Source organism: Balaenoptera acutorostrata, chromosome 3 (assembly GCF_949987535.1).
Source record: "Balaenoptera acutorostrata chromosome 3, mBalAcu1.1, whole genome shotgun sequence".
In the NCBI taxonomy this organism is placed as follows: Eukaryota; Metazoa; Chordata; class Mammalia; order Artiodactyla; family Balaenopteridae; genus Balaenoptera; species Balaenoptera acutorostrata.
Window position 1 is genome coordinate 57,145,395 of NC_080066.1, and position 24,123 is coordinate 57,169,517.

The window sequence follows — 24,123 nt, forward strand, 5'->3', positions numbered from 1 at the left end:
TAGCCAAGGCCTCTGCAATACACTCTTACTTTTTTTCTTTAAACAAGGTTATTTTACCTTGTGGTTTGGTCCACAAAAGGAGTGGTTTGTTTCTGTCCTAAAGGCAGCTAATACGACTTTTAGCCTCGTTGCAACACTACTGGGTAGGATCCACACTGACATTTCAGAAAATTCAATGACCAAATTCTCTCTTCCTTTGGCATTGCATATGACTGCAAAAGTTTCAAGACCAAAGAAAAAAAAAAAAAAAAAAAACCATGATAGCATGCATTGCTTTAAGAAAATACAAATACTGAACATTATTATATTTATGGCCAGTCCCAAGGGAATTAGAATGCAAAGATGAGTAAAACAGAATCTGGCGATGTATTATAAACTGAATACCATGTATCTGAAAATTTCATGATACAGTAGAGGCTTATAACTGACTATGTGCTGAAATCAGTAAAAATTTTATTTGAAATTAATACAATAAAGTTTTTTTTCCTGATCTGTGTAAGATTTTGAAAATTATAGACAAGTACTACCATTTTCACATAATTCCATAAATTACTTCTACCAGTAAAGACCTATAAAACAAAACATCAGTTTTGTTTACAAAAATTAAAGACTTCTGATCTCACTTATAATGTGGAATCTAATAAATCTGAAGAATAGAATGGTGATTGCTTCCAGGGGCTTAGGGGGTGGGGGAAATAGGGAGATGCTGATCAAAGGTAATAAACTTTCAATTATAAGATGAATAAGTTCTAGGGACCTAATGTACAGCATGGTGACTAGTTAACAATATTACATTGTATACTAAAATTTTGCTAAGATGGTAGATCTTAAATATTCTCACACACACAAAAAAAAGAAATGGTAACTATATAAGGTAATAGACGTGGTAACTAAACTTACTGTGGTAATCTTCTCACTATATATACACATTACAAGACATCATGCTGCATACCTTAAAATTATACAATGTTATTTATCACTTAGATATCAATGAAGTTGGAAAAAATTACAGGACTTTAAAATTTGACAGGATTACATGATTAAGTAACAATGAGTCTATGAAGGCAGGGAACTATGTCACATCTGACATGCTTTTATACCAAGTCCAGTTTACCTATCACATAAGCACAGAATACCACAAAAAACTCAGAAGCATAAAGGTTATTTAAGGTAGTATAACTATTATATCCCAGAATTCTTACTTCAGCTTTAAAAAGTCCCAGAATTCTAATTGAAACTGTAAACCACACTGAAAATATGTATTGCTATGCAATGTGTACATATTTATGGAGTCACAGTTAATAAATGTGAACAGGAAACCAGGAAGTTGTTGTCTAACCATGTTTTAGATGAAACATGTATTCATTTAAATGGAGGAATGCAGGAAAAATTCTTAGGGACATCAAGTATTTACTTCCATGAATGTTTGCAAACTGAGTATACTGGTACATGACCCCAAAGGAACTCTGCAGAAGCTTTGAATTAGCAATCCATAACAAAATACCCACACTTACCTTATACCGACATGCAATTACATGCATATCTGTGTCCCAAGTTTTCTTAGTATATTTCCCACAATTAAGAGCTCTCAAAAAAAATTCAAGGAAGCTCTAGGCAGAGAAGAATACTATTATCACCAAACAAAAACAGCCATTAGAAATAAGCATCTTGCAGAATCTAGAGCTCTCGTCACTCACCTCTAACTTACAAAAGAGGCCATCTTTAGTTAAGAATATTAGAGAACAAGTCTTCTTCAAATATGCCGTGACCACTCATGTCAAAATCTAAAGGCCATGCATGCCAGCAGATGTATACAAGGATGAATGTCTTCCCTCCAAAAACAGAAAAGAGTACCACAAATTATTTGAAGTTGATCCAGTGAGGAGACCGCTCAGAAAATAAGACTCTTTACATACTCTTGCTCTAAAAACTGAAGGTTGTATCTGTCATATATATCAGGGTCAATTTTATCCTAAAAGAATAGTTTTGTCTACAGTGATCCAGATGCCTGGGGCTCTGATAACCACAGTTCCTTTGTAACATTCACAAACTCTGAAAAAAGTATCACATATGTATTATAAAAATCTCCTAAACCAAGGAAGGCTTGGCTTCTTTTGTTCCTTACCTCATAGTGGTCACTAATCTTAAAAACTACTTTGGGACAGACCACATAAAGTTGGTGCCAGCAACTGTAGTCATTTTGAAGGCCCCTTTTCTTCCAGAGACTATTACTTGAAAGGCCATGATTTAAAAGCTGGAAAAGGAAACACAAATACAACCTCTGCTGATAAACATCGAAGGAGAAGACACAATCAGACTACCAGTCTTAAATTATTAAGGAGTTACTACCAATCTTTAACTGTGGTATTTTACAAGCTAATTCCTACAATCAATAAGGACTCATTTATTGTCTAGTTGAAACCTTAGCTGTAAAGCTTAAAACCTCCTACCTCTTCCGTTTAAAAGTGATTTCATTGTTCCCTAACCAATTCTAACTAGATCTAGATATCTGGCCATTCCTTAACTATTTAACTGGAAGATAATGTCTACTTCTCTGAACACTTCCCATACATCACTAACTGATGCAGCTGGATATAATCATAATTTGTACTTAGGAGTATCAACTGTCCCTGGCGGTCCAGTGGTTAAGACTCCATGCTTTCAATGCAGGGGGCGCTGGTTCAATCCCTGGTCAGGGAACTAAGATCCTACATGCCATGTGGCACGGCCAAAAAGTAAAATTAAAAAGAAAAAAGTGTCAACTATATTTCAGAGTGTAAGTTATCTTTAAGTAACACAACTTGTCTCAAATATGCAGTCTCCCCAGCTCCCAAGACCCACGCTCTGCCATTCATTTAAAAATTTGTAAGTAAATACTCACTAGTAGGGAATGATGATTACTCCAGGATAGTGTCATCTCTCTGACCGCACAGGCACAGGGCACTGTAAAAAGCTCATCAACTGAGGTAAACTTGCAAGGAAAAGGAGTACCCTCCTATTCCAAATGCTTTGATTGAATGAACAAAGTCTAATTCAACACCATAGTTTCCTTCTATAGATGGCCTTACAAGGCCTTTCGTCACATCCCTACTTTCCTTCAAGTATGTATGGCGTAGTAAAGTAGAGGGGGCTATGTGTGAATCTTAGATGAACCACTTAACCCCCTGGGTCAAGTTTCATTACGTGTAAAGGTTATTACCTGACACCAGTCAGTGCACAAAGTCAAAGTTATGAAGCTGAAAAAAGTATCACAACCATTTTATCATAAGAATTAAAGAGAAAATTATTTAAATGAGTTGGTTAACAGGATTTACCTAATCCAAAATAACTTCAAGACCAGAAAAATCCCAGTCTTCACCCTGACCTCAAAAATAAAAACAAAAGGCAAAAAAATGTACAACAGTACCTCACAGTTTAATTTATGCATTTATTAGCTAATATTAATGCAGCAGAGGAGACAAAAGCTCACAAACACTCCACACATTTCACAAGACACATTGCAGGAAAAAAAAGTGACTAAGGATCAATAGTATCCTAGGGTCTTGGTGGACGCATTCCTGGGGGAGGTGGACCTTGAAAAGAAAAAGCAAAATTCCATGAGATCATAAAAAAATAGAAAAACATGTAAATATTCAGGGGCCTGGATAGCACCACTGAGAATATGTATACCCACTCACCTCTTATTCCTGGAGGAGGGGGTCTCATTCCTGGAGGGGGCATGCCTATTGGCGTCCCTCGAGTAGGAGGAAGCCCAATTGGTGGGCCCATGGGTGGTCTCATACCAGGTGGAGGAGCCATAATTCCTAGAATGAAAAATGGCAGAAATAAAGGCCTCATAAATCAGCTAAGATGGGAGCATTAAACACAAGATAATATTTAAAGAAATAAGCCTGGTAGTAAGTAGAATTGAACAATTTCTCCTTGACCACTGCCATGCTGGCCATCCCAACTCAAAAGAGTCCATAGCCTTTCACTAAAAATCAGTGTCCAAAAGTGGAAAACATATTACAAGTTCCTAGTTAGGTAGTTAGGCTGGGCCTTAATTCAGTATCTTAGAGTATTTTTCATCATTACTCCTCAAGATGATACAATTTTTTCACAGATCCACACCTATATCTAAGAATCAAATTGTTTTAATTCTTGTCCATCAATTCCTTACCTGGAGGTGGGGTTGCTCGACCAACAGGTGTAGGTGCAGTCCCGCGCCCTGGTGGATACTGAGTTGGGGCTCCAGCAATACTCGCAGTAGCAGCAACTGCAGCAGCGGCAACAGTGCCTCTTCCCTGTGGGGTCATTACCTGAGAAGGAATGGTTAGAAAGACAGTCAAGGTAAGGCACTTCCTTGCATCATTCAAATACAGAAAATAAGAGGATGATCACAGACTATTAAACAAAAAATTAAGAAGTGCAATTCTGCACTTCTCCTGTTATTCTCATTTAAAAAAAATCTTGGCACACTATCACATTCTCCTTTAAACTGAACATGCCCCCTTTTAACCTAATCAGCCCTTTTGCATTTTCTCAACTCCGGTTTATCCATCCATATTCCTCTTCACTCACCAACAGTGGTGAGTTACTATTATCATGGTGGCTTTAATCTACTGCCTTCCTAATGTGCATCTGTACCTCTCTTCCCTCTACAGCATACGCTGCTTACATAGTATAGCATGTACTTTCAGATTTTTTAATCTCCTCAGCCTCAGGTTATAGGCACTTTCTCCCAATAATATAAAAACTAATGGTTCCTCACCTGTTGGGATGGCCCCCCAACCCCTCGGACAGGGCCTGCTAATCCAGCAGGAGCCTGGGGAATTGGAACACCAGCTGGAACACCTCTGCCGGCTGCCCTACCAACCCCAGGGCCTCCTGCAGCTCCAGCAAGTGGTACCCGAGCAATGCCAGTCTGAAACAAAAAAATTATAGCTTGAAATCAAATGACTTATGAAAGTTATCAATAATCTTATTCCTAAAAAACTACCCTTTCCCCACCATTTTCCCATTATCACCTATCTCATATTAGTTCTGTATTCAAAATAGCATCACAGGAGGCATCCTACAGATTAAATTGTACATTTGTCAAATTGTAAGCCCATATATTTTCACGACCCCACCAAGAGGAAATAAATCACCAACTCCTACCCGTATCTAGGTTGCAGCCAGCATGTAGACTAACCCATCAGAAAACCCTTAATCTCCCAGTATAGACAAGCAAGAACTTACATCAAGTGCCAGGCACGTTTTACTTGACAAAGGCACACTATACTGTGCCTCTGCTGTACCCTGATTTAGCAAATATTTCAAATAATGTGATGTCCTTCCACATTAATGTTCTGTCCTGTCCTACATCTTCCTTACATCTTTGGGGGGTGGTCCCTCCACAGTCATGGAAACCAAGTTCTCCCCACGCAGCAACACCAGACCCAAAACCCGTTTTTCTTCACGCTCTGGCTGCTTAGCATTCTTTGGCCTGTAAATCAGAAGAAAATTTTAGTATGATAAGTTATGGATCACTCACTAACATTTTTATAGATAAGTATCAATGAAGACAATAATTGATGCCCAGATGCTCATGCTCAAACAGTTAATGAGTTATGACAAACAAAACTAGACTCAACTGACATATAAGGGTGAACGGCTCTTTTCCTATCGTACTTCAATCTTCCAGAATGTTCCCTCAATGTTATACTACAGCAAAACTAATTTCTTTGTGAAACACAGATGCAAATAACGTAGCTAGGATTTTTTTTTTAATAGTACTGATTGTAAAACTTGGAATTTTACTTTTTTCTTTCAGTTTTACTGAGATATAATTGACATACAGCACTGTGTAAGTTTAGGATGTACAGCATAATGACTTACATACTTCATGAAATGATTACCACAATACGTTTAGTGGACATCCAACACGTCTTATAAAAGAAAAAATGTTTTTCCTTGTGATGAAAACTCTTAGGATTTACTCTCATAACAACTTTCATATATAACATACAGCAGTGTTAATCATATTCATCATATTGTACATTACACCCCTTGTACCTAATTATCTTAAAACTGGAAGTTTGTACCTTTTGACCACTTTCATCCAACTCACCCTCCCCCATCCCCTGCCTCTGGCAGCCACAAATCTGATCTCTTTTTTCTATGAGTTTCTTTTTGAAGTATAAGCGACCTACAACACTATGTTAGTTTCTGATGCACAACACAGTAATTCAATATTTCTATACATTATAAAATGATCGCCACTGGCTAAGCCTTTAAAGACAGGCAAAACTGAAACCTCGAGTTTTCATGTTAAGATGGGATTTAAATCATTTTTTAACTATATAAGTAAATACTGACGACAGACAACTGAAATAAGGGATGGGAACAGCAAGAGGCAATGACGGCGTACCAGAAAGTTTTTAATAACAGACACCTGTTTATTCCTGGACTTACCACATACAATATAACCATGGGAAATTTTTTTGAAAACTTTTTCTAACCTCTGTGATTCTAATTTCTTCATCTGTCAGCAGCAAAAATCATACATGCATGAGGTTTATACTACATACTATAGGTAATGCATCATTTAGGTGAGATTATCCCTGTAACTTACTGAAGGGTGAAACAGAAATTAAGAATATACCTAAAGCATTCATCAAATGTCTTTAGTATTCATCAACATTTTAAGTATTTTTAAAAATTCTTTTCAGTAAAATGGCAGATTATTTAAACAAAAAATTAACATTGAAGCATTCACCATCCTAGAATTTCTGAAATGATCCAACTTTGTATGCAGGAAGAAGACTAAGAATGAATAAAAAGGGAAGGACAGGAATATGTTACTAATTCTATTCAGATTTGAGAAGAACAGACTTATAGCAGGCAGGCAAAGGTCATCATCACCTTTCTCTTCATATCTGAAATCCCTAAATGAAGTGGTCAAATTAAATTTTTGGACAGTATATCGTTAACTGTGGAAATAGAAGAAATAAAGCTAATGGTCAAGGGTGATGCCTTGTAAATTCTGCCAAGAGCCTGAAACAAAGCCATCTTGAACGTCTGGAGATATTACAAGCACTGACCCAAATACTCTGAATGAAAAGTCAACTGAATGGAAGTAGAATGTCCCTGGGATCTAGCAAGTGGCATGCTCTTATTGTTAAAGGAAGCTCCCCAATCACAGGTGCAAAGAGGGTGACCTCCTATGGTAAGGCACAAACACACAGAGGTTATTTCTGAAGAAACAGCATGGGCAAATCACAAAGATAAATAAGCAAGGGGGTTAGGGATTGAGACCAAATCAACACTCACCATGAGGATTCAGACAAAACAAGGGGCATGAAAACAGGCTGGCCGAACAATTGCTAGACACAGCCTGAATTATTCTATTCACATCTCAACTCCTCAACCATGAAGAGTAATTGTTATTCTTAAGGTTCCCTCAATCTGAAGGAATGTTGCAGATTAATGTTACCTATCATTTCTCAATTTTCTAAATAAATATAACTTGTTATTTTGATCATACCATACAGTCTTATTCCCAGTTTAGTTCATAATTGTATTTCCAAAATTAAAACAGTAGTGTGGATACAGCTGACTCTTAATACTGGGAGATTCATCCAATTCAGAGATGAGGCCAGGACATTAGACAAGAGACCAGTCCTGTCTTTTCCCTACCTCCTTCAGTTACCCTCACTACTGTTCTGCCTCTCCCTCAGTATCCCACTGCCCAAACCCAAGTGGCCTTACTTGATCTTCCTGAACTCATCACAATCACAGAGGATCAAGTTCATATGCTTGTCAAAGGCCTTAAAGGTGCCAATGAAGATCCGGCCATCTTGCAAGATACATCTCATCCTATAGTCAATGTGCTGCAGCATCTTGCTGCTCTTTCCCACAGTCTGGAAGGAGTAAGAGAAGAGTTAGTCATCAGCTTGTCTGCAGCTACTTTCTAACCCTTTCCTGTTCCTTCTCCACTCCTATACCAATCCAAACCTGGCTTCCTTAACAAAAATATCATGCCTCCATTTCTTTTCTCCATACCTTTAAGATACTAGACCAAATTTGGACCCAGGGCCATTTATACTCCCCTATGGAACCCTCTGCTTCTCAGAATCCCTCCCTATGCAGTTTTCCATTGCCCTAAATATATTTCCTCCCCAGTAAAGATTCCCAAACCCAGTTCTCCCTTTTAGTATTCCATCATTTTAATCCCTGTCCTTTCCCCAATTCTAATCCCAAGCCCCACCCTCCTACAGAATACTTTACCCTGTTGGCTATTTCTTTTCCTCTAGACACCTAGCCAAATGGTGGGAAACTCCTATCTCCATCAAAAACTTTGCAACTCCCATCGACCCAATGCAAATACGATGTATCATTTCTCAGTTCCCTTTTAAAGGTCTCTGTCCTAGTTCCACCACACCCCACATCCCATATCATTCAGAACTTTGATCAATGTTCCTCAAACTCTTTTTCTTTCATTTTTGTCCCGCTAAGGCACCTTTTAAAAATATTTTCATCTTAATTGCCCACTCCAATGAAACTTTAATATGCAGAAATACTGTATCTATTTACATACTGTGGCACTTTGGAAGACCACAAACCACGTAAAATCTAACATTCTTCCCATTCCTCAAAAACTAATTTTCAGTCCCTTTGGATATCTTTCCAGTTAATATATGTTCTTGATTAGCTAAACTTAAACAGAAACACAAAATGGATTAGAATGCTGTATTTCTCTCTACAGACAGCCTTCCTTTGAACCAATCAAGCCTCAAAGCCCCAAACCCCTCCATTTTTCTTTCCCTGCTGATTCTGCCAAGGCCTTTCCCTTGGCTGTGGTTTCGCTGGACCCTCCATTTTTAAAGTAGTCTTTTTATCTATTGAAATCTGACCTCAGAGTCCCCCATCTGTAGGACGGTCCCTTACCACTGTAATTATGACCAAAAACTCTCTTCTGTATTTCCTCACAATGCAAGATTTCTCTTAAGATGTTTCCCAAACCATTATACCACTGTAACAGGACAACAGACATAGGTCTTCACCAGTTGTTATTCCATGAAATGATGCATCATCTCTATAGATTAATTCCATATTAAGAACCCCCAAACACCCCACACTCTGGAAATCTATTATATTGGGCATTTACATTAGCTTCTCACCCCTCTGCCCTAATATACATCTTACCATGATTGCTGCTCCACCAAATCCAATGTCCACAGGGAAGTTTCAGGATCCTTAAGACCTAAGGGAAGGCTACAGATAAAGGTATGACGCAGGTTCTCCTACAAACAACGCAAGCTGGGGCGGAAGCTTCGAATAGTAGATGGAGCCTGCAGAGGAAAGCATGATCTAGCTGCACTGCAATCTACCATGTTTTAAAACAGGTAGACAATTTTGCATGAAAAGCACTATAAGAGACATTCAAAAATATCCCCTCATGCTCTCATACGCACCAAGTAAACACCAAATTTCACCATTCCATCACCTTAACTCCCACACTGTACACACCCAGAGTTAACAGGTGGTTAAATTTAATTTTACACAGAAATTCTTAAATGTTTCAAAAATAAGCTTCATTTTCCATTCCCAAAATGTATTATTTTCTCTTTCCATCCTTATTTAAGGTAGTGTTTCATTCTCTGGTCACAAATTAACACCAAGTCATCTCAACTTCAACATTTTGGTATCCTTAAGTTTCTCCCTCTGAGTTAGTCCAAACTTCTGCTCCTTGGCTGAACCACCTAAATGTTTTCTACCTCAGTGTTCCCTTTCCTTAAGCCAAAGTCCCTTCAAAATAAGCTAGGAAATCTCCCTTCACCAAGAACTTAATGTATTATCATATACCTGCTTAAGATGTCCTTTGTTAAAAGGGGACATACAACTACTAAATGCTTACACAGATATACAGTCAACTTTCTAAGTAATCAAAGAAATAAGCATTAGAACAATACTCTCATTTTCCCCCAATATACTTAAGAAAATGCTTTGAATAAGTATGAGAACCAAACCTAGCCAAAACTGGTAAAGGGTCTCAAACTAATCATACTCATTTAAAAGGAAACACACAAATTATGTTCCTTTTGAATGGGAATTTGGATTTATGCATAAAAGTAACTCAGTATCATAAACAAAATCTGGTATAATTGTACTTTTAACAATGCAAACATTTCCAGTAAGATTGTTGTCTCCACTGTTTTTTCAATAGAGAAAATTTACAAACAGTAAACTGCTTAAGTTCATTTAAAATCATCTATTTTAGGATGTGAAAATGAAATCATTTAAATAGTGGTTATGAACTATGGCAACATCAAAACAATAAGGTAAAAGAATGGTGAGGATACCATTATACATGTGGAACTATAACACTAGAAGATATCATAATGATATAAAATAAATAATTCAGTAAGGATGGTAAAATGCAGAGGGGATGTTTCCCTATAATTACCAAAATTTGATGGCAGTTCAATACATTTTTATGAGAACTTGGAGGGTATCAGGTTTTCTAATAAAATAAACTGATCATTACTCAGAATATCTTCCAAGCTTTGTTCTCCACATGCAAACTGCCATGCATCCTTTGTGCAGCTTTTCCTGAAAGTCAATCCTCCCCGCAATAAATGTAGTTTCTAATCCAAATTCACATGAGAAGTTTAAGGCCTATAATTCAGATGTTCTGAATTCTGATAGGATTCTCTATAAAGCAGACTATAAATTCAGGAATACTTGGTATATGTTTGAATCACTACCAATTTCCATTTTTATGATAGCATATCTAAGATTTAAGATCTTCATCAACCCATGGAGACAGGAAGTAAATTAAGTGGTTGTCTGAATTAGGGGTGGAAATGGGGAATGAATTAAATGGGCACGAGGGGATCTTACTTGGGTAATGGAAAATACTAAGAGTATGTGTTGCATTGACTGCAAAATTCTGTAAATTTACTAAAAAGCACTTGTTTGTAACTGGGTAAATTCTATGGTATAGGAACTATACACCAAGAAAGCTGTTTTTAAAAAGTAAACTGTCTGGACTTTCAAATAATGGTCAAAATCCATAGTAAGATTACTTTTTACACTGCCATTGGTGCCCTCAAAGAAAAAAAACACAGCTAAACGTTCAACAAGACACTACTACTGAAGCTCACTCCCTTACCAACAATGGAGACGTGCTACCGGACAATGAGCCACAAGACAGTGATTATTAGGAAAAAAAAAAGGATGTAGCTGGATGTAGCTTTTCAAAACTTCATTTAAAGGAAAGAAATGCAATCACAAAAAGGTTTCAGATGTAAAGATTAATATAATGGAAACCAGTATCAAATGTGCATTTAAGGTGGGAATTTGTAGTCACCTCTCCAGTAAAAGTTTAAAATTCAGAGACAGGGCTTTTACCTTCAAGTGCCAAACAGATTTTAGAGTTGAGATTTCCCAATCCAACCCATTTCAAAGGTTTTATCCCGCTTGGCCTTTCAGTGAACACATACCTCATCAGCCCTAGTTCATAGAGTTTAGCTATTAAGAGATCAACAAATGCAAACAAGATTTCCTGGTATAGTGGATCAGAACAAAAAAGGAAGGCCAGTCAGGCATGCGTCTGTCCATCTAACCTGTTTGAGGTTCCAAATCCCTCCCATACGCACTATCTTGTTACCCAGTTATCAAGTATAAAAATGCATCTGGTGATTTGAGTCATGGACTAAAGAACTGGAGACCTCAGAACTGGGGATGTAATATGTATAAAATAATTTGCATAATAGGAGATACACATTTCACTCAGAATAGGGGTTGACTGACTGGGGAGGTTAAGAAAGGCTTCCCTTAATGAAAGGGACTTGAAATTTAGGAACAATTATCTCTCGTCCCTGAATTTAGCAGACCATAATCGTGAACTCTTGTAGGGGAAAGGAGATATATCACTTTGTAGAATGATTAAATGTATCTCCACAGTAAAGGAGAACGAAATGCTTTATGAGGAAGAAAACAAGAGCAGCAATATCACACTGAATTAAGGAATTAGCAGTTACAGTAAATCTCCTGATGAAAGTGCACATAAGCAAAAAAATGGCCCCGAGACCCTGACCAAAAACATCCTGGGATTCCTCAGAGAAGGAAGTTCTCAAACTTTTGAAACGTGTGGAGTTTGAAATGTTAAATTAAACTACATAAATATGTAAAGCTTCCTTAAATCAAAGGATATGATGGTCAGACTTGGCCAAGCAACATGTAAGAAATGAGAAGTCTCAGAATAATGGTAATGTATTAGTGTTCATTCTCCTGGTTAAATAACAGACCCTTCACAGAAAAAAAATGCAAAAAGTCTAACATGAGAAAACACAAATAAGTGGAAACTATTAATCCACAAAGCAATGCCATTTAAACCAGAGGAAAACAATTTTTCCCTTTTTGAAACTATTTATCAAAGGGAAAAAAAAGACAACAAAGGTAGTACTAAGAAATTATCACTCTAGCAAGTATTCTTGATGGCAATCAAGAATACTGCTTGAATACTGCTTATAATGCTGTTAGAAAGCAACATAACAAAACATTTAAGAATCATACTAGTATTTATACCCTAAGCCCAAAATTGGATCCTTACCCTAATAAATTAAAAATACCAAATATATCTTAAAAATATAGAACTAAGATTCATAACAGCATAGCAAACTAGAGGAAAAAAAACACAAGTACAAAGGAAAAGTAAATCATGAATGGACCATCATTTATTCATTACAAATGATAATTGTGACTACTGTGTAATAAAATGAAGGAACATTAATGATATACATGTAAGTGGAATAGTGTAAAAGCATGATTACAATTAACTACATTTTCAAAAAAAAGCAGAAGGGCAAAATGAAAGAAAATTCAACCTCATGCTGCTGCCGTTGAAACATGGGTATTTAAAGTCTGTGGTTTACTTTCCCATTTTTCTTGGCTATCACTCACATGATTTAGATTTTTATAATGAAAAAGAAAACATATCAACTGTTAAAATGCCTTTACCCATTTACATGTATAGCAGACTTTAGCACTAGTCTCAGACCTGACCCTTATCCCAAAAATTCATCTGGTTCTCTACCCTGGAATATTTACTTCATATACTCTCCTTCTACAACCCCTTTCCCTCCACCACATTGTATATTATCACCACTCCCTTACTGGCTCCACCTTAGTGTTTTCATCTTTGAAAGTGGTTCTCTAAGAGAGTAAGAGAGAGATTAGCCAACTTTTTCTTTTAAAGGGAAAGATAATAAATATTGTAGGCTTTGCCTGCCATTCAGTCTGTCACAAATACTCCCATCTGCCACTGTACTGACAATAACAGCCACAGGCCATACATAAATAAATAGACATGGCTGTGTGCCAATAAATTTACAAAAACAGGCAATAAATGGGCCAGATACTTTACCAACTCCTGCTCTATAACAATCCTAGTACCTAGTACTGTTTAGATGAAACGAGCACTTGAAACACAGAAAATTGGATGGCCCTACTTACAGATCATAATGTATAATTTAAATATTACTTTACTCAGGAACTTACAAGAGTATGTAAACTGCACTGAGGAGCCAAAAAATTCTTGGTTAAAAATAGTCAATTATGCACACTTACTCTTTTAAAAATGCCCTTACTCTGGGGAACAGCTGAGGACAATGATCAGATTCTATCGCCTGAAATCAATTCCACTGTCTTGCAATCAAATCCAATCAATTACTGGAGAATGCTGGGTAAAGGATTCAGCTGGGGAGGGTTTTCCCTTTGCTTTAAAATTCGAAATGATGGCCGTAAACAGGCCTAATTAATTTGAGTTGAGGGGTTATATTTCAAAATGGAAATAAAGAAAATCTAGAAGAAAACTCATCTATAAACCCCTTTCCTCTCGTGGTTTCTAAAAAGTATATATTAAACCCTTTGGATTGAGATCTTAATTTTTAAAAAGTCGGAAAGGAAAAATAAAGTATTAAATCAAAATTAATAGCGTTTTCCTAAAAATCTAAGCAACCAACACAAGAAGACACATTGTAAATAAATCTACGTAACATTGAAAAATCATAGATTAATAGCTTTATTACATTGTCAGCTGATTCGAACACATTGGTAAAAAAAGGTAAGAAAAAGATAAAACAAAAAAATAATTAGTAAATAAGCATGGGAAATACTTAGCTTCTAATTTGCTAATGGATGTGATGTGTATTTATAATTCAATAGAAACAGATTATATATAATTAACATAAGCAATGAAGATGAAAGTGTAACTGACACTATATTTTTTCATGATAATAAAGACTAATAATTCATAATACAATTCAGAAAATGTACCTTAATTTCAAATTCCTTGCCTCAATTTATTTTTACATCTGCATATCCAAGGAAATGATCCTATCTAAAGTTTTATTCAAAGCAATTCACTGAAGTTTTATTTCAAACTACCAGCAGAAAAAATGAAGTCTCTCACAAAAAGAAATTATAAAACATATTAGCAGGATATTCAGCAGCTATTTATAATGAAATATTTTTCATATGTTAACTTGAAAATCAGTACAAGTTAAATATGAATAAAACTACCTAAAAAGCAAGGACTATACAATGTCTGGAAAGTAATACATGACAAGTGTTAGGGTAAAAGCATTAAGATCCTGCTTTTACTTTTTTAAACTTTCTGCTATGTGTTTATTTGTATGAAGCCTTTAAGAAAAAAAATTTCTTTGGACATATCCCAAATAATTAAATGACCTCCAAACACCCTACCCTTTAATTAGTTCTTTATTCTTGATCATGACTGCAACAACTCTAACCTGTTTTGTTTTGTTTTGTTTTCTCTCTTGGAATCAGCTACCTGGGTGTTCCAATACTGCTTTAACCACCTCTTGGTGTCTCAGCTAAGAATGCCTGTCTCAGTTCCGCCTGGAAATCCACCACAGGTACTTGCTGCTGCTGCTGCTGAGATCGCCTTGGATACAGGTGACACCTATGACAAGAGCACAATACACATAAATGAAAAGACATTTTCCTATATAGATAACAATGTGAAAGAAAACACAGAGACCCTTACATTTAAGGAGATCCTCATTTAGGGTCAGAGCATGCCATTACCTTATGAAGAAAGTATAAAACAGGAGACTCCACACAGTTACTGGGACTGAGGGATACTTACCCTCTTTGGGGATACTAGCAAGGAACTTCAAAAAAAAAAAAAAAAGAGCTCTTTTTGTTTAAAATGCCCTGTGAAAGTACCGTCAGTATAATATCCACTACTTACTTTCCAATCTGGAAACAATTCTTTAACCCCCAAGGAGGGAGGTGGGCATTTGTTAAGGCATTTCCAGTGAGACATTAAGGCTGTCATTCATGCTGACAAGAAGTCACTACCTAAAACAAAGAACTTCCAGGGCCCAGGCTATTTAAGCTCTTAAACTATGTAAACAACCACCTATTAGTCATCAGGGAATTCTGGAAAAAAATGCTCAACATATTCCTACCTATCAGTCATCTGGCTGTGAATCTGATCCTGAGGATAAGAGATGCAGGAGGTTACACAGTTGCTGGCTAATAATACAAGCACGAAAAAAAAAAAATCACCAGCCAATTCTGCCCTTGTTGATAAGTATACATATATGAAAATATTCAACAGCAGCTGGATTTGAAAATGGGACTGTGATAAAAGGTTTTCCGCTATTTTCTGTAGTTTTTAAATAACATTGTTAACATTCTGTTATATAATAAAGAATTAGGCTGGACTTTGTCCATGGTTCCTAGGAGGTAACCTCTAATCATCTGAGTTTAACAAGTGATAGCAGTATCTTTGTTATTCATGGTGGGCCTCTGGGATCACACCAAAGTTAATGTTAACTAGATGACTCAGGATTAAAGCTGGGTTTAGAGAATATCAATACTGCTTACCTGTTCCTATAATCCACTCACAAAGTGGATAAAGGTGGCTGGGGAAATTACACTATTTTCCTAACTCAAAACTCCCCTCAGATTCTTCCCCTAGTGCAGCATCCTCTAGTATTTTTACATAATATACATAACAGACATCAGGAAAATGAAGTTATTTCTTCTTCAAAAGCAACAAAATATTTCCATAGATATTGACAAACTAATGACACCTAAAGCAGTCTTTTACAAGATTAGGACATGATAATCTGTTATACTGGTCCACATTGATGCTGCACTGGATAAAGGCTCTAATAAAATATAACAAATATGATAGAACCTTCACCCACTAACAAAGATCCTCCCCCAAGAAATCCCCTCCACCCATACCTCCACCAATCTCTAAACTACATCAAGATATTTCTAGAGAGTCTGGGGAGGAAAAAATGGCACTTTTAAAAACTCTGAAGTTACAAGAGACTGAAGGGGAAAAATGACATTACCATATAAAAGAAAATAAGCAAATGCCTATTATAAAGGACAAACTATATAAAATATTCATTCTTAAATATTCCTTTTCAAAGTAATTTCCAAAACGAAAATGTAACAAAGAATAATGAACTATGAAGAATAAGTAAAATAAACATGGGAAAATGGAGAAATCTTTCGCCTAACCAATAATTTTAAATGTGCAAATATACTGAAATTTTTCCACATATAAAATGAACAAATAACAAAAATAAGACACAAAATGTTACCCACTTTTTACAACAATTTCTGTAAAAAGCTTTATATTTGAAGTGAAATAAAATACAAATAAATATTAATAACTACAGCTGACCCTTGAACATGGGTTTGAATTGCGTGGGTCTACTTATATGTTGATATTTTTTCCAATAAATATATTGGAAAAGTTTTTTGAGATTTGTGACAATTTGAAAAAACTTGCAGACAAACCACAGAGGATAGAAATATCAAAAAAAGAAAAAGTTAGGTATGTCATGAATGCATAAAATATATGTAGATATACATTTAACATAAAAATATGTGTTAATCAACTGTTTATGTTATCAGTAAGGCTTCTGGTCAACAGCAGGCTATTAGCAGTTAAATTTGGGGGGGGCTTCCCTGGTGGCACAGTGGTTGACACTCTGCCTGCTAATGCAGGGGACACGGGTTCGAGCCCTGGTCTGGGAAGATCCCACATGCCGCGGAGCAACTAGGCCCGTGAGCCAGAATTACTGAGCCTGCGCGTCTGGAGCCTGTGCTCTGCAACAAGAGAGGCCACGACAATAAGAGGTCCGCGCACTGCGATGAAGAGTGGCCCCCGCTCACCGCAGCTAGAGAAAGCCCTCGCACAGAAACGAAGACCCAACACAGCCAAAAATAAATAAATTAAAAAAAAAAAAGCCAAAAAAAAAAAAAAAAATTTGGGGGGACTCAAAAGATATATGGGGATTTTTGCCTATATGGGGGGTTGCACCCCAACTCCCTTGTTATTCAAGGGACAACTGCAATATTATTTTTCAGATTGACTGCTCTTACCTTCATTGTAATAACTAAGAAAAGCAAACAACCTAAATATCCATCAGTAAGCTAATGATAAATGTAACTATGTTATTACAGCACCCATACTCTGCAATTTGTAAAATAAGGTAGATTTATATGCACTGACATGGAAAGATCCCCAAGGCACATTGTTACAGAATAAATCTCATGTATGTAAACAAACAAATCACAAAGATGCCTCCCCTCACCCCATGTGTGTATGCAAGAATGCATAGGAAAAGGTTTGAAACAATAGAGATCAAAGTACCTGAGGATTATATCTGGAGAGAGAAGGGGAATGGACTAGTGGTATACTGAAGTAGGCATTCACTTTTTATCTCAAAATTATGTGTTAAGAAGAGATTATATTCATATATTACTAATACTTATAATTTTGAAAAATAACAGCTTTAGGAAAGAAAAATGATGTTACCCACAGATACTGTCAAGATTTGTGGTAATGACAAAATGCACATAACTGTAGACTCAATATATACCATGTCATTAGAAATGTTAATATATTTTTAATTGAAATGTCTCTTCTAGAAACACATATGCATATCCTAAATAAATGAAGGGAAAAAATGTATACAAGTTTTTAACTGGATAAATGTACTAACTAAAAATAAAATTCTAAATATTGCAAAGCAAGCATGAATACATAAATTAACATCTCTTCAAAGCACAGAACATTTTGCAAGCACAGAAAAAGTGACTTAGTAACAATATAAATACAGCAGAAATAATTTTAATATAAATATGTTGAAGGATGTAGAATTTTATGAAGATACCACTCACCCACACATATATGGAAAAAAGGGAAATACATATTACTAAAATTTTAACAAATTTGAGTTAAGTTAGGATGGCACGGTTAAGGATGATTTAACTGCTTTTTTGCTATATCGATATAACATGCACAAGCTTCTTTCATTAATTAAATTCATTTCAAGCCCCTGATCACAGGATACTTTGTTCCAATTTGAAAATGCCCTAAATTGGTTCTCAACGCTGACTGTACTCACTCCTGGTTGCTCAGTGAGGCTGTTCTTCTCCGTTTGACTTGGACTTCTACCTCTGGTACGTGCTGTTCTGTGGTCCGTCTCAGGTGTAAACGGTCCCTGAAGCAGAAAGAGGATTTGTTTTATACACGTCATCAATTTTTGAAATAACCATTTATTTAAAGATTATAGGGACTTCCCTGGTGGTCCAGTGGTTAAGAATTTGCCTTCCAATGCAGGGGACCCAGGTTCAATCCCTGGTCGGGGAACTAAGATCCCATGTGCCGCAACTAAGACCCGACGCAGCCAAATAAATAAATAAATAAAGATTATATTCAGAACTGTATTTAGTATGATGGGAGTTTTTAAACTCCATCTAATTAACCTAATTAAATCTAATTAAAACACGGTAGAGTGATGTATGTCAATTATATCTCAATAAAACTGAAAAGAAAAAAAAGTAAAATTGAAATCTTAGAATATCTTTATCCACCAATAGTCAAAAATCTATCCTAAAACCACTTTCTCCCTTTAGCATCCCTTTGACCTCAGAAAACTTGGAAGAAAAACTATCAAAAAATTAAGCAAAATTGTGTATTCCTACATATATTCACACATACAGATATAAAACTATACACTTACAGAGATACATTTATATACAGGCATACTACCCATACCTACATATCCCTGAAAAAATAACAACGTTGATTCTAAAAATGGTTTGAAAAATAGTTTACTATGATAGATCATTTCGTATAGTGGAATAAAGAATAAAATTTAAATTTCAAAATGTCTAAGCAACCTCTTGTGCAAATGCTTCTTAGGATTTGCAAAACAAGAAATTTTAAAACTGTTTAAAAAAAAGAAACATAGCCACTGACATTATAATCTGCAGAACAGCGCACAAAATGTCTGCTCAAGGGATCTGAACATGAAATCTACTTGGGTCATCCAGATTAGAAACTACAGGAACCACTCATGAAACTGAAATTTTAAAATGTCAAATCAGAAAGGAGAGAAAGGCATTTTACACAAGTCATGCAATGTAATTTTTCAAAGGCAGAATTCAAAGGACACATCCCAAAAGATAATTCCCTGAACCTGTGCTTTTAGAATTCATATTTAGATTATGCAAAGTAACCAAAATAGCCTACCAATGACCCCAAATTGTTTTCTTGCTTCAAAAACTTCAATGTTCTAATCAAGCAGTAGAAAAGACCATTTTTTTAAAAATCACATATCAGATTTTTAAATGGTAAAACTACTGTAAATACTTTGCTAATTTCCTTGACCTTTGATTAGACAATGTGACAACACCTAAAGTACCTAATGAGAAAGAAATCCATAAATAGGATTTCATCAAAAGTGAACATTTCAGAAAATTAGCATTTAAGGAAATAAAATGTTGTTATATGTACATAATGTTAATTTTTTGCTCCAAAATCACTTTCATTAAAAAAATACTAATCTGGAAATGCACTGAAAAGAAAATGTGATGAGATCACACAATATTTTTCCTAACGGCCTAATATTCTATCAAATATTTAGGATGTCTTACACCTCTCCCCCCCAAAAAAACCTCAATTATAAACGGCCTAATAGTCTATCAAATATTTAGGATGCCTTACACCTCTCCCCCCAAAAAAACCTCAATTATAAACTCAATGACTAGGACCTCAAGAATGAGAAATAAAAATAAAAAACACAAATATAATGTGAGGTAATCCCAGTCTGTGATCTTCCAACAAATATAAGACGATCAGTGTCTCCAAAAAAAACCCTATAGAATCATCAAAAAGAATTCTGAGCCACCCAGCATTCAGGAATCAGAAAATAAACTTCTCTGCCAAACCTTTATTAGTGAAGGATGCGGCCTTAACCGTCAACAACTCTTGCTCAACATACCTTGCTTTAGAAAGCAACACACAGTCAGTCCTTCGACTAAGTGTCCTTGCTCTAAACTTCAGAAAGCATTCACACTCCCTCCCCATCCTCAAAAAGCCGTGGTACTATGCCAAATATTCACAAGTCAGGAGAGAGACCTTCAAACTTCAGCGCTTTCCACAGGGGCCGCCATATTGAGGTCCTCAGCCCGAGGGCAAGACTACAAAATGGCGGACCAGGAATGATGCACACTCATCTTGCAAAGGGCCAAATGATCAGAAGTTCATATTTGAAGCACTATCTTCCTACAAGCAGAAAAAAATAGGTGCAAATCATAAGTATCGCAAAATACCAGACTCCTGCTATTTTTCAAACTACTCGAAAATAATTCCAGAACAAAGCTTCCCAGGCTTCTGAATTTATATTTTCCTTAATTACATTCTAACTCAGCACACAAACAGGCGTACTGTTTATGATGCATGAGAAAAAAAAGAAAAAAGGCAAGCCCATCAAAATCCTGCAAAGAAAGTCCTTAAAACTTTACCCCCAAAAGTCAAAGTAGTGGAATACATAATACGGGAATACTTTGTTAATTATCCTTTCTCAGCAAATATTCACAGCAGCTCCAACTTCAAAAATGATGGAACGAAACCATTAATTTAAAAATCCGATTAAGGGCAAGAATTCACTAATCCCACATACACCCACATTCTACTTTTCTCTCTCCAGTCCTCCTTGAGCAAGCACAACTCAGCCCTCAGTTCCTAGGAGCCCTGGAGGAGCTGCGACCCCCTGATTTAAGGAAAGTTATCTATAAAGATGACATCACCAATGGAATATCCAGCGATTAAGAAATACGACAGACACTTAAAAGAGATGCAGTTGTGGAATTATATAACCTGGAAAGTTGAAATCAGAGGTTATAGGAACGGGAGTTGTCTAAAGGGATACTTAAGCTACCTGAATGTGGCGAACAGTTAAGATTGTTCACAATACAACCTAGGGAGAATCTACAAAAATGGAAAAGCACCTGCACCGGTGATGGAGGCTGTCTTAAGTAGCACAGTAAAATCCCGGAATGCCCTCACCTCTCTTGGCCTCCAGGCCCCCACCTCTCCCTTAAGCGTGACAGAAAACCAGGGGCACAGTGCGGCTGCCCTGCCATTCCAGGCAGGCACAGAATGTACAAATTGCCCCCTGTATAAATCTCTGGTCTCCCCACCTTCCCCACGCCACTGCGGCACTGCAGGGAAATGGTGGAATGCCAGGCAGAGGCTGAGCAAACCTGTCTCCTTCCTCCCCTCCCCCTACCCCCACTGCAGCACAGTAGGGAAGAAAACAGGGATTGGGCACACAGGCGAAGGAGGTGGCTGGCCGCCCCACACAGCAAAGGCTGCGCAAACCCCGTCCCCCGCAGCATGCCCCACTGCAGGGGGGAGGTGGTGTCGTCGCTGCTGCGCCTGCGCACCCTCAACCCACACCTTCCCTACTGCGGCATTAGGACGCGGCAGCCGCCCACCCAGGCCCACCTCCTCTACCTAGCGCGTCGCTTTGCAGAGGGTGCGGCTGACACCCCTGCCAGGCAGAAGTGGCACAGCTGCCCCTCCCACACTGCGGCACTGGGGGGGAGGGGCAGCACCCCCCCCACCCCTCGCGCCTGCGCAGACCCGTACAGCTGCGGCAGCAGCCATCTTCGCGGAGCTGCACAATGGCAGTGACGTGACACCGACCCCCGCGCACTCCCGGGCTGGCCTTCGAAATTTTCATTCCAAACGCAGGGAAAACCTATGCGAACGACAGACGCCCCTACGTGTCACATCCCAGAACGTGGCAGGTCCCCCGCAAGATGCACTAAATAGGCTGTGGACATAACATCCCTCATCTTACACCAAACCCACAAATGGGAGAAATATAAAGGAGTTACGTATATAAGGACCGGGCATTTCTGCAGCCACCCCTTCAGTTGAGGCGCAGGGTAGGAGTTTCGCCACAGTATTCAAATTCTAAGAGCACCACCAGTCACACAAAATTGAACGTTCTCTCTTTTCTTCAAACGAATGGCCTCCTCCAACTGCCCGCCCCCGCCCCTGCCCCTGCCCAGAGGGCCACTCTGTGAGACCCGCAGCCCTGTCACGGCCCCACCGCCACCCTGCGGCCCCCGTCATCGCTGTCACCCCGCCGTCCCCACACACCGTGGCAACACAGGCCACCCCACCACACTCCCGCCACCCCCTCCAATCACCCCCGCCACAGCCACCGCGGTCACCCTGCCGCCTCCTCCAATCACCCCCGCCACAGCCACCGCGGTCAACCCGCCGCCTCCTCCAATCACCCCCGCCACAGCCATCGCGGTCACCCCGCCGCCCCCTTCATATCAGTGCCATAGGAGGCACCCCAACCACCCCCTCCCACTACTGCCACACACCAGTGCCTCCGTGGACACAGCACCTGCTGCCCCTTGGCCAGTACTGCGGCCCCACTGACCCCACCCCGTGTACCCTCCCCCACCTCACACACCGCGGTGGCCACCGCGATGTACCCTCGCCACCCACAGTCACGGCCTTGGACCTCAAGGACAAAGGGCCACCCTAGAGAGGGTCTGAGGGAACGCGACAGGGTGGTGCAGACGCGCCAAGACCTGACAAGACGCGGACAGAATACCCCCAAGGAGGGTCAGCCCAGCCCCAAGCCTCCAGAAGGTGTCCTATCCGGCCTCCGGACAAAGAACTTGAGGGCCCAGATCCCCAGTAAATACTGAAATACTTCTAGTTCTGGAAGCCTGGGATATCATGCAAACAAAAATGTTTCCCATGCTGCCTCTGAGGGAAGACACCACACAGCTGACCTGGCCCGCTCCATCGCGCCGCTGGCCGCTCCTCAGAACACACCGTTAGGCATCTCCGGCAGCAGCTCCACTCTACGCGGCCTTTGCCGGGGCGGCACCAAGAAATACGCCGGCTCTGCCTGCGCGTGCGCGGCAACCCCCTCACCACCGGGCCTTGGGCACGCATGCGCGTCTGTTTGCCGCAGTAGCGAGGTGCCGCAGCCCTGCAGGTGCCCCGGCGCCCTACCTGACAGGAAAAACTGGGGGATGGTATCTTCCAGACCCCAGGTGATCAAAGCACGGGGGCCTTAGGGGTGGGGGGACTCCAGGAGCCACCACCAGCCTGCAGTTAATGGCTCTTAGAGTCGCACTAAATGTTACAGTGGTACTTCCACCCAGGGGAGTGGGAATTATTTATTTTTTGTGAACTTTATAAAGTCCGTACCTTTTTCAGATTTCCTTAGGTTTTTCCCCAGTGTCCTTTTCCTGTTGAAAGGTAACACAAATATTATGTTCAGTAGTCATGTTTCTTTAAACTCCTCTTGGCTGTGACAGTTTAGATTTTTTTGGTTTTGTTTTTTAACTTTTACCATGTTTATATTTTTACAGTGATCATTAATTACTTTAAGAATTAAAAATCAGTATTATTAAGATAAAACAAAATTAAACTTCACTCTAAGCTCTAATGTACTTGACTGTCAGTTTCCTGACTCATCTTCACCCTTTTCTAACCTGCTTTCTGACGAGTCTGAATACTCTCCTAATTTCTTGGCTGCTCTATAGTATTAAGAAGCTGCCTTTGGATGCCGGGGAAGGCATGATAGGATCCCTGACCTTACAGACGATCTAGAGACAGCAGCCATTTTGGCTCACTCATTTATTGAAAGCGAATATTTTAAATCAGTTTATAGACCTGGTGAGCATATCCTGCAATTTGGTAGTGAATATACAGAAAAGGAGACTTCCCAGCAAACTATGATATAAGAACTGTGCAGCTAGAACCTG

The 24,123-nt window shown here is 38.5% G+C and overlaps 2 protein-coding genes across 5 annotated transcripts; both read right to left on the minus strand.

Annotated features, from left to right (window-relative positions):
• Window positions 1-3,407: 3,407 nt before the first annotated feature.
• On the minus strand, window positions 3,408-9,305 carry SNRPN (small nuclear ribonucleoprotein polypeptide N). Its single transcript, XM_007179114.3, has 7 exons — window positions 9,169-9,305; window positions 7,732-7,883; window positions 5,356-5,467; window positions 4,751-4,903; window positions 4,160-4,298; window positions 3,678-3,803; window positions 3,408-3,572 (listed from the first exon to the last, which is right to left on the minus strand). The coding sequence occupies exons 1-7, from the start codon at window positions 9,169-9,171 to the stop codon at window positions 3,535-3,537; spliced, it is 723 nt and encodes a 240-aa protein (XP_007179176.1). The 5' UTR covers window positions 9,172-9,305; the 3' UTR covers window positions 3,408-3,534.
• SNURF (SNRPN upstream open reading frame) lies at window positions 9,178-23,284 on the minus strand. 4 transcript variants are annotated; one of them, XM_028165708.2, is made up of 4 exons: window positions 20,316-20,455; window positions 18,435-18,530; window positions 14,822-14,953; window positions 9,178-9,314 (listed from the first exon to the last, which is right to left on the minus strand). In XM_028165708.2, the coding sequence occupies exons 1-3, from the start codon at window positions 20,399-20,401 to the stop codon at window positions 14,842-14,844; spliced, it is 294 nt and encodes a 97-aa protein (XP_028021509.1). In that variant the 5' UTR covers window positions 20,402-20,455; the 3' UTR covers window positions 9,178-9,314; window positions 14,822-14,841. The 4 variants fall into 4 exon arrangements, with proteins under 4 accessions (XP_028021509.1, XP_057398297.1, XP_057398295.1 ...); XM_057542314.1 differs by lacking the exon at window positions 20,316-20,455 and adding an exon at window positions 23,140-23,284 and having other exon boundaries at window positions 9,182-9,315; window positions 14,787-14,953; XM_057542312.1 differs by having other exon boundaries at window positions 9,182-9,315; window positions 14,787-14,953.
• Between the last annotated feature and the right edge of the window lie 839 nt (window positions 23,285-24,123).

Bases quoted from the DNA above. Each gene is read 5' to 3' on its own strand.
- SNRPN (XM_007179114.3), bottom strand. The intron at 3,804-4,159 runs GTAAGGAATTGA...TTTTCATTCTAG, and splicing joins TCGAGCAACCCCACCTCCAG to GAATTATGGCTCCTCCACCT. The intron at 3,573-3,677 runs GTGAGTGGGTAT...TTTCTTTTCAAG, and splicing joins CCCTCCTCCAGGAATAAGAG to GTCCACCTCCCCCAGGAATG.
- SNURF (XM_028165708.2), bottom strand. From the start codon at position 20,401: ATGGGGAGGGAGTGTGAATGCTTTCTGAAGTTTAGAGCAAGGACACTT. The intron at 18,531-20,315 runs GTATGTTGAGCA...TTTCTGCTTCAG, and splicing joins GTGTTGCTTTCTAAAGCAAG to GGACCGTTTACACCTGAGAC. The intron at 14,954-18,434 runs GTGAGTACAGTC...CTCTTGTCATAG, and splicing joins GCCTCACTGAGCAACCAGGA to GTGTCACCTGTATCCAAGGC.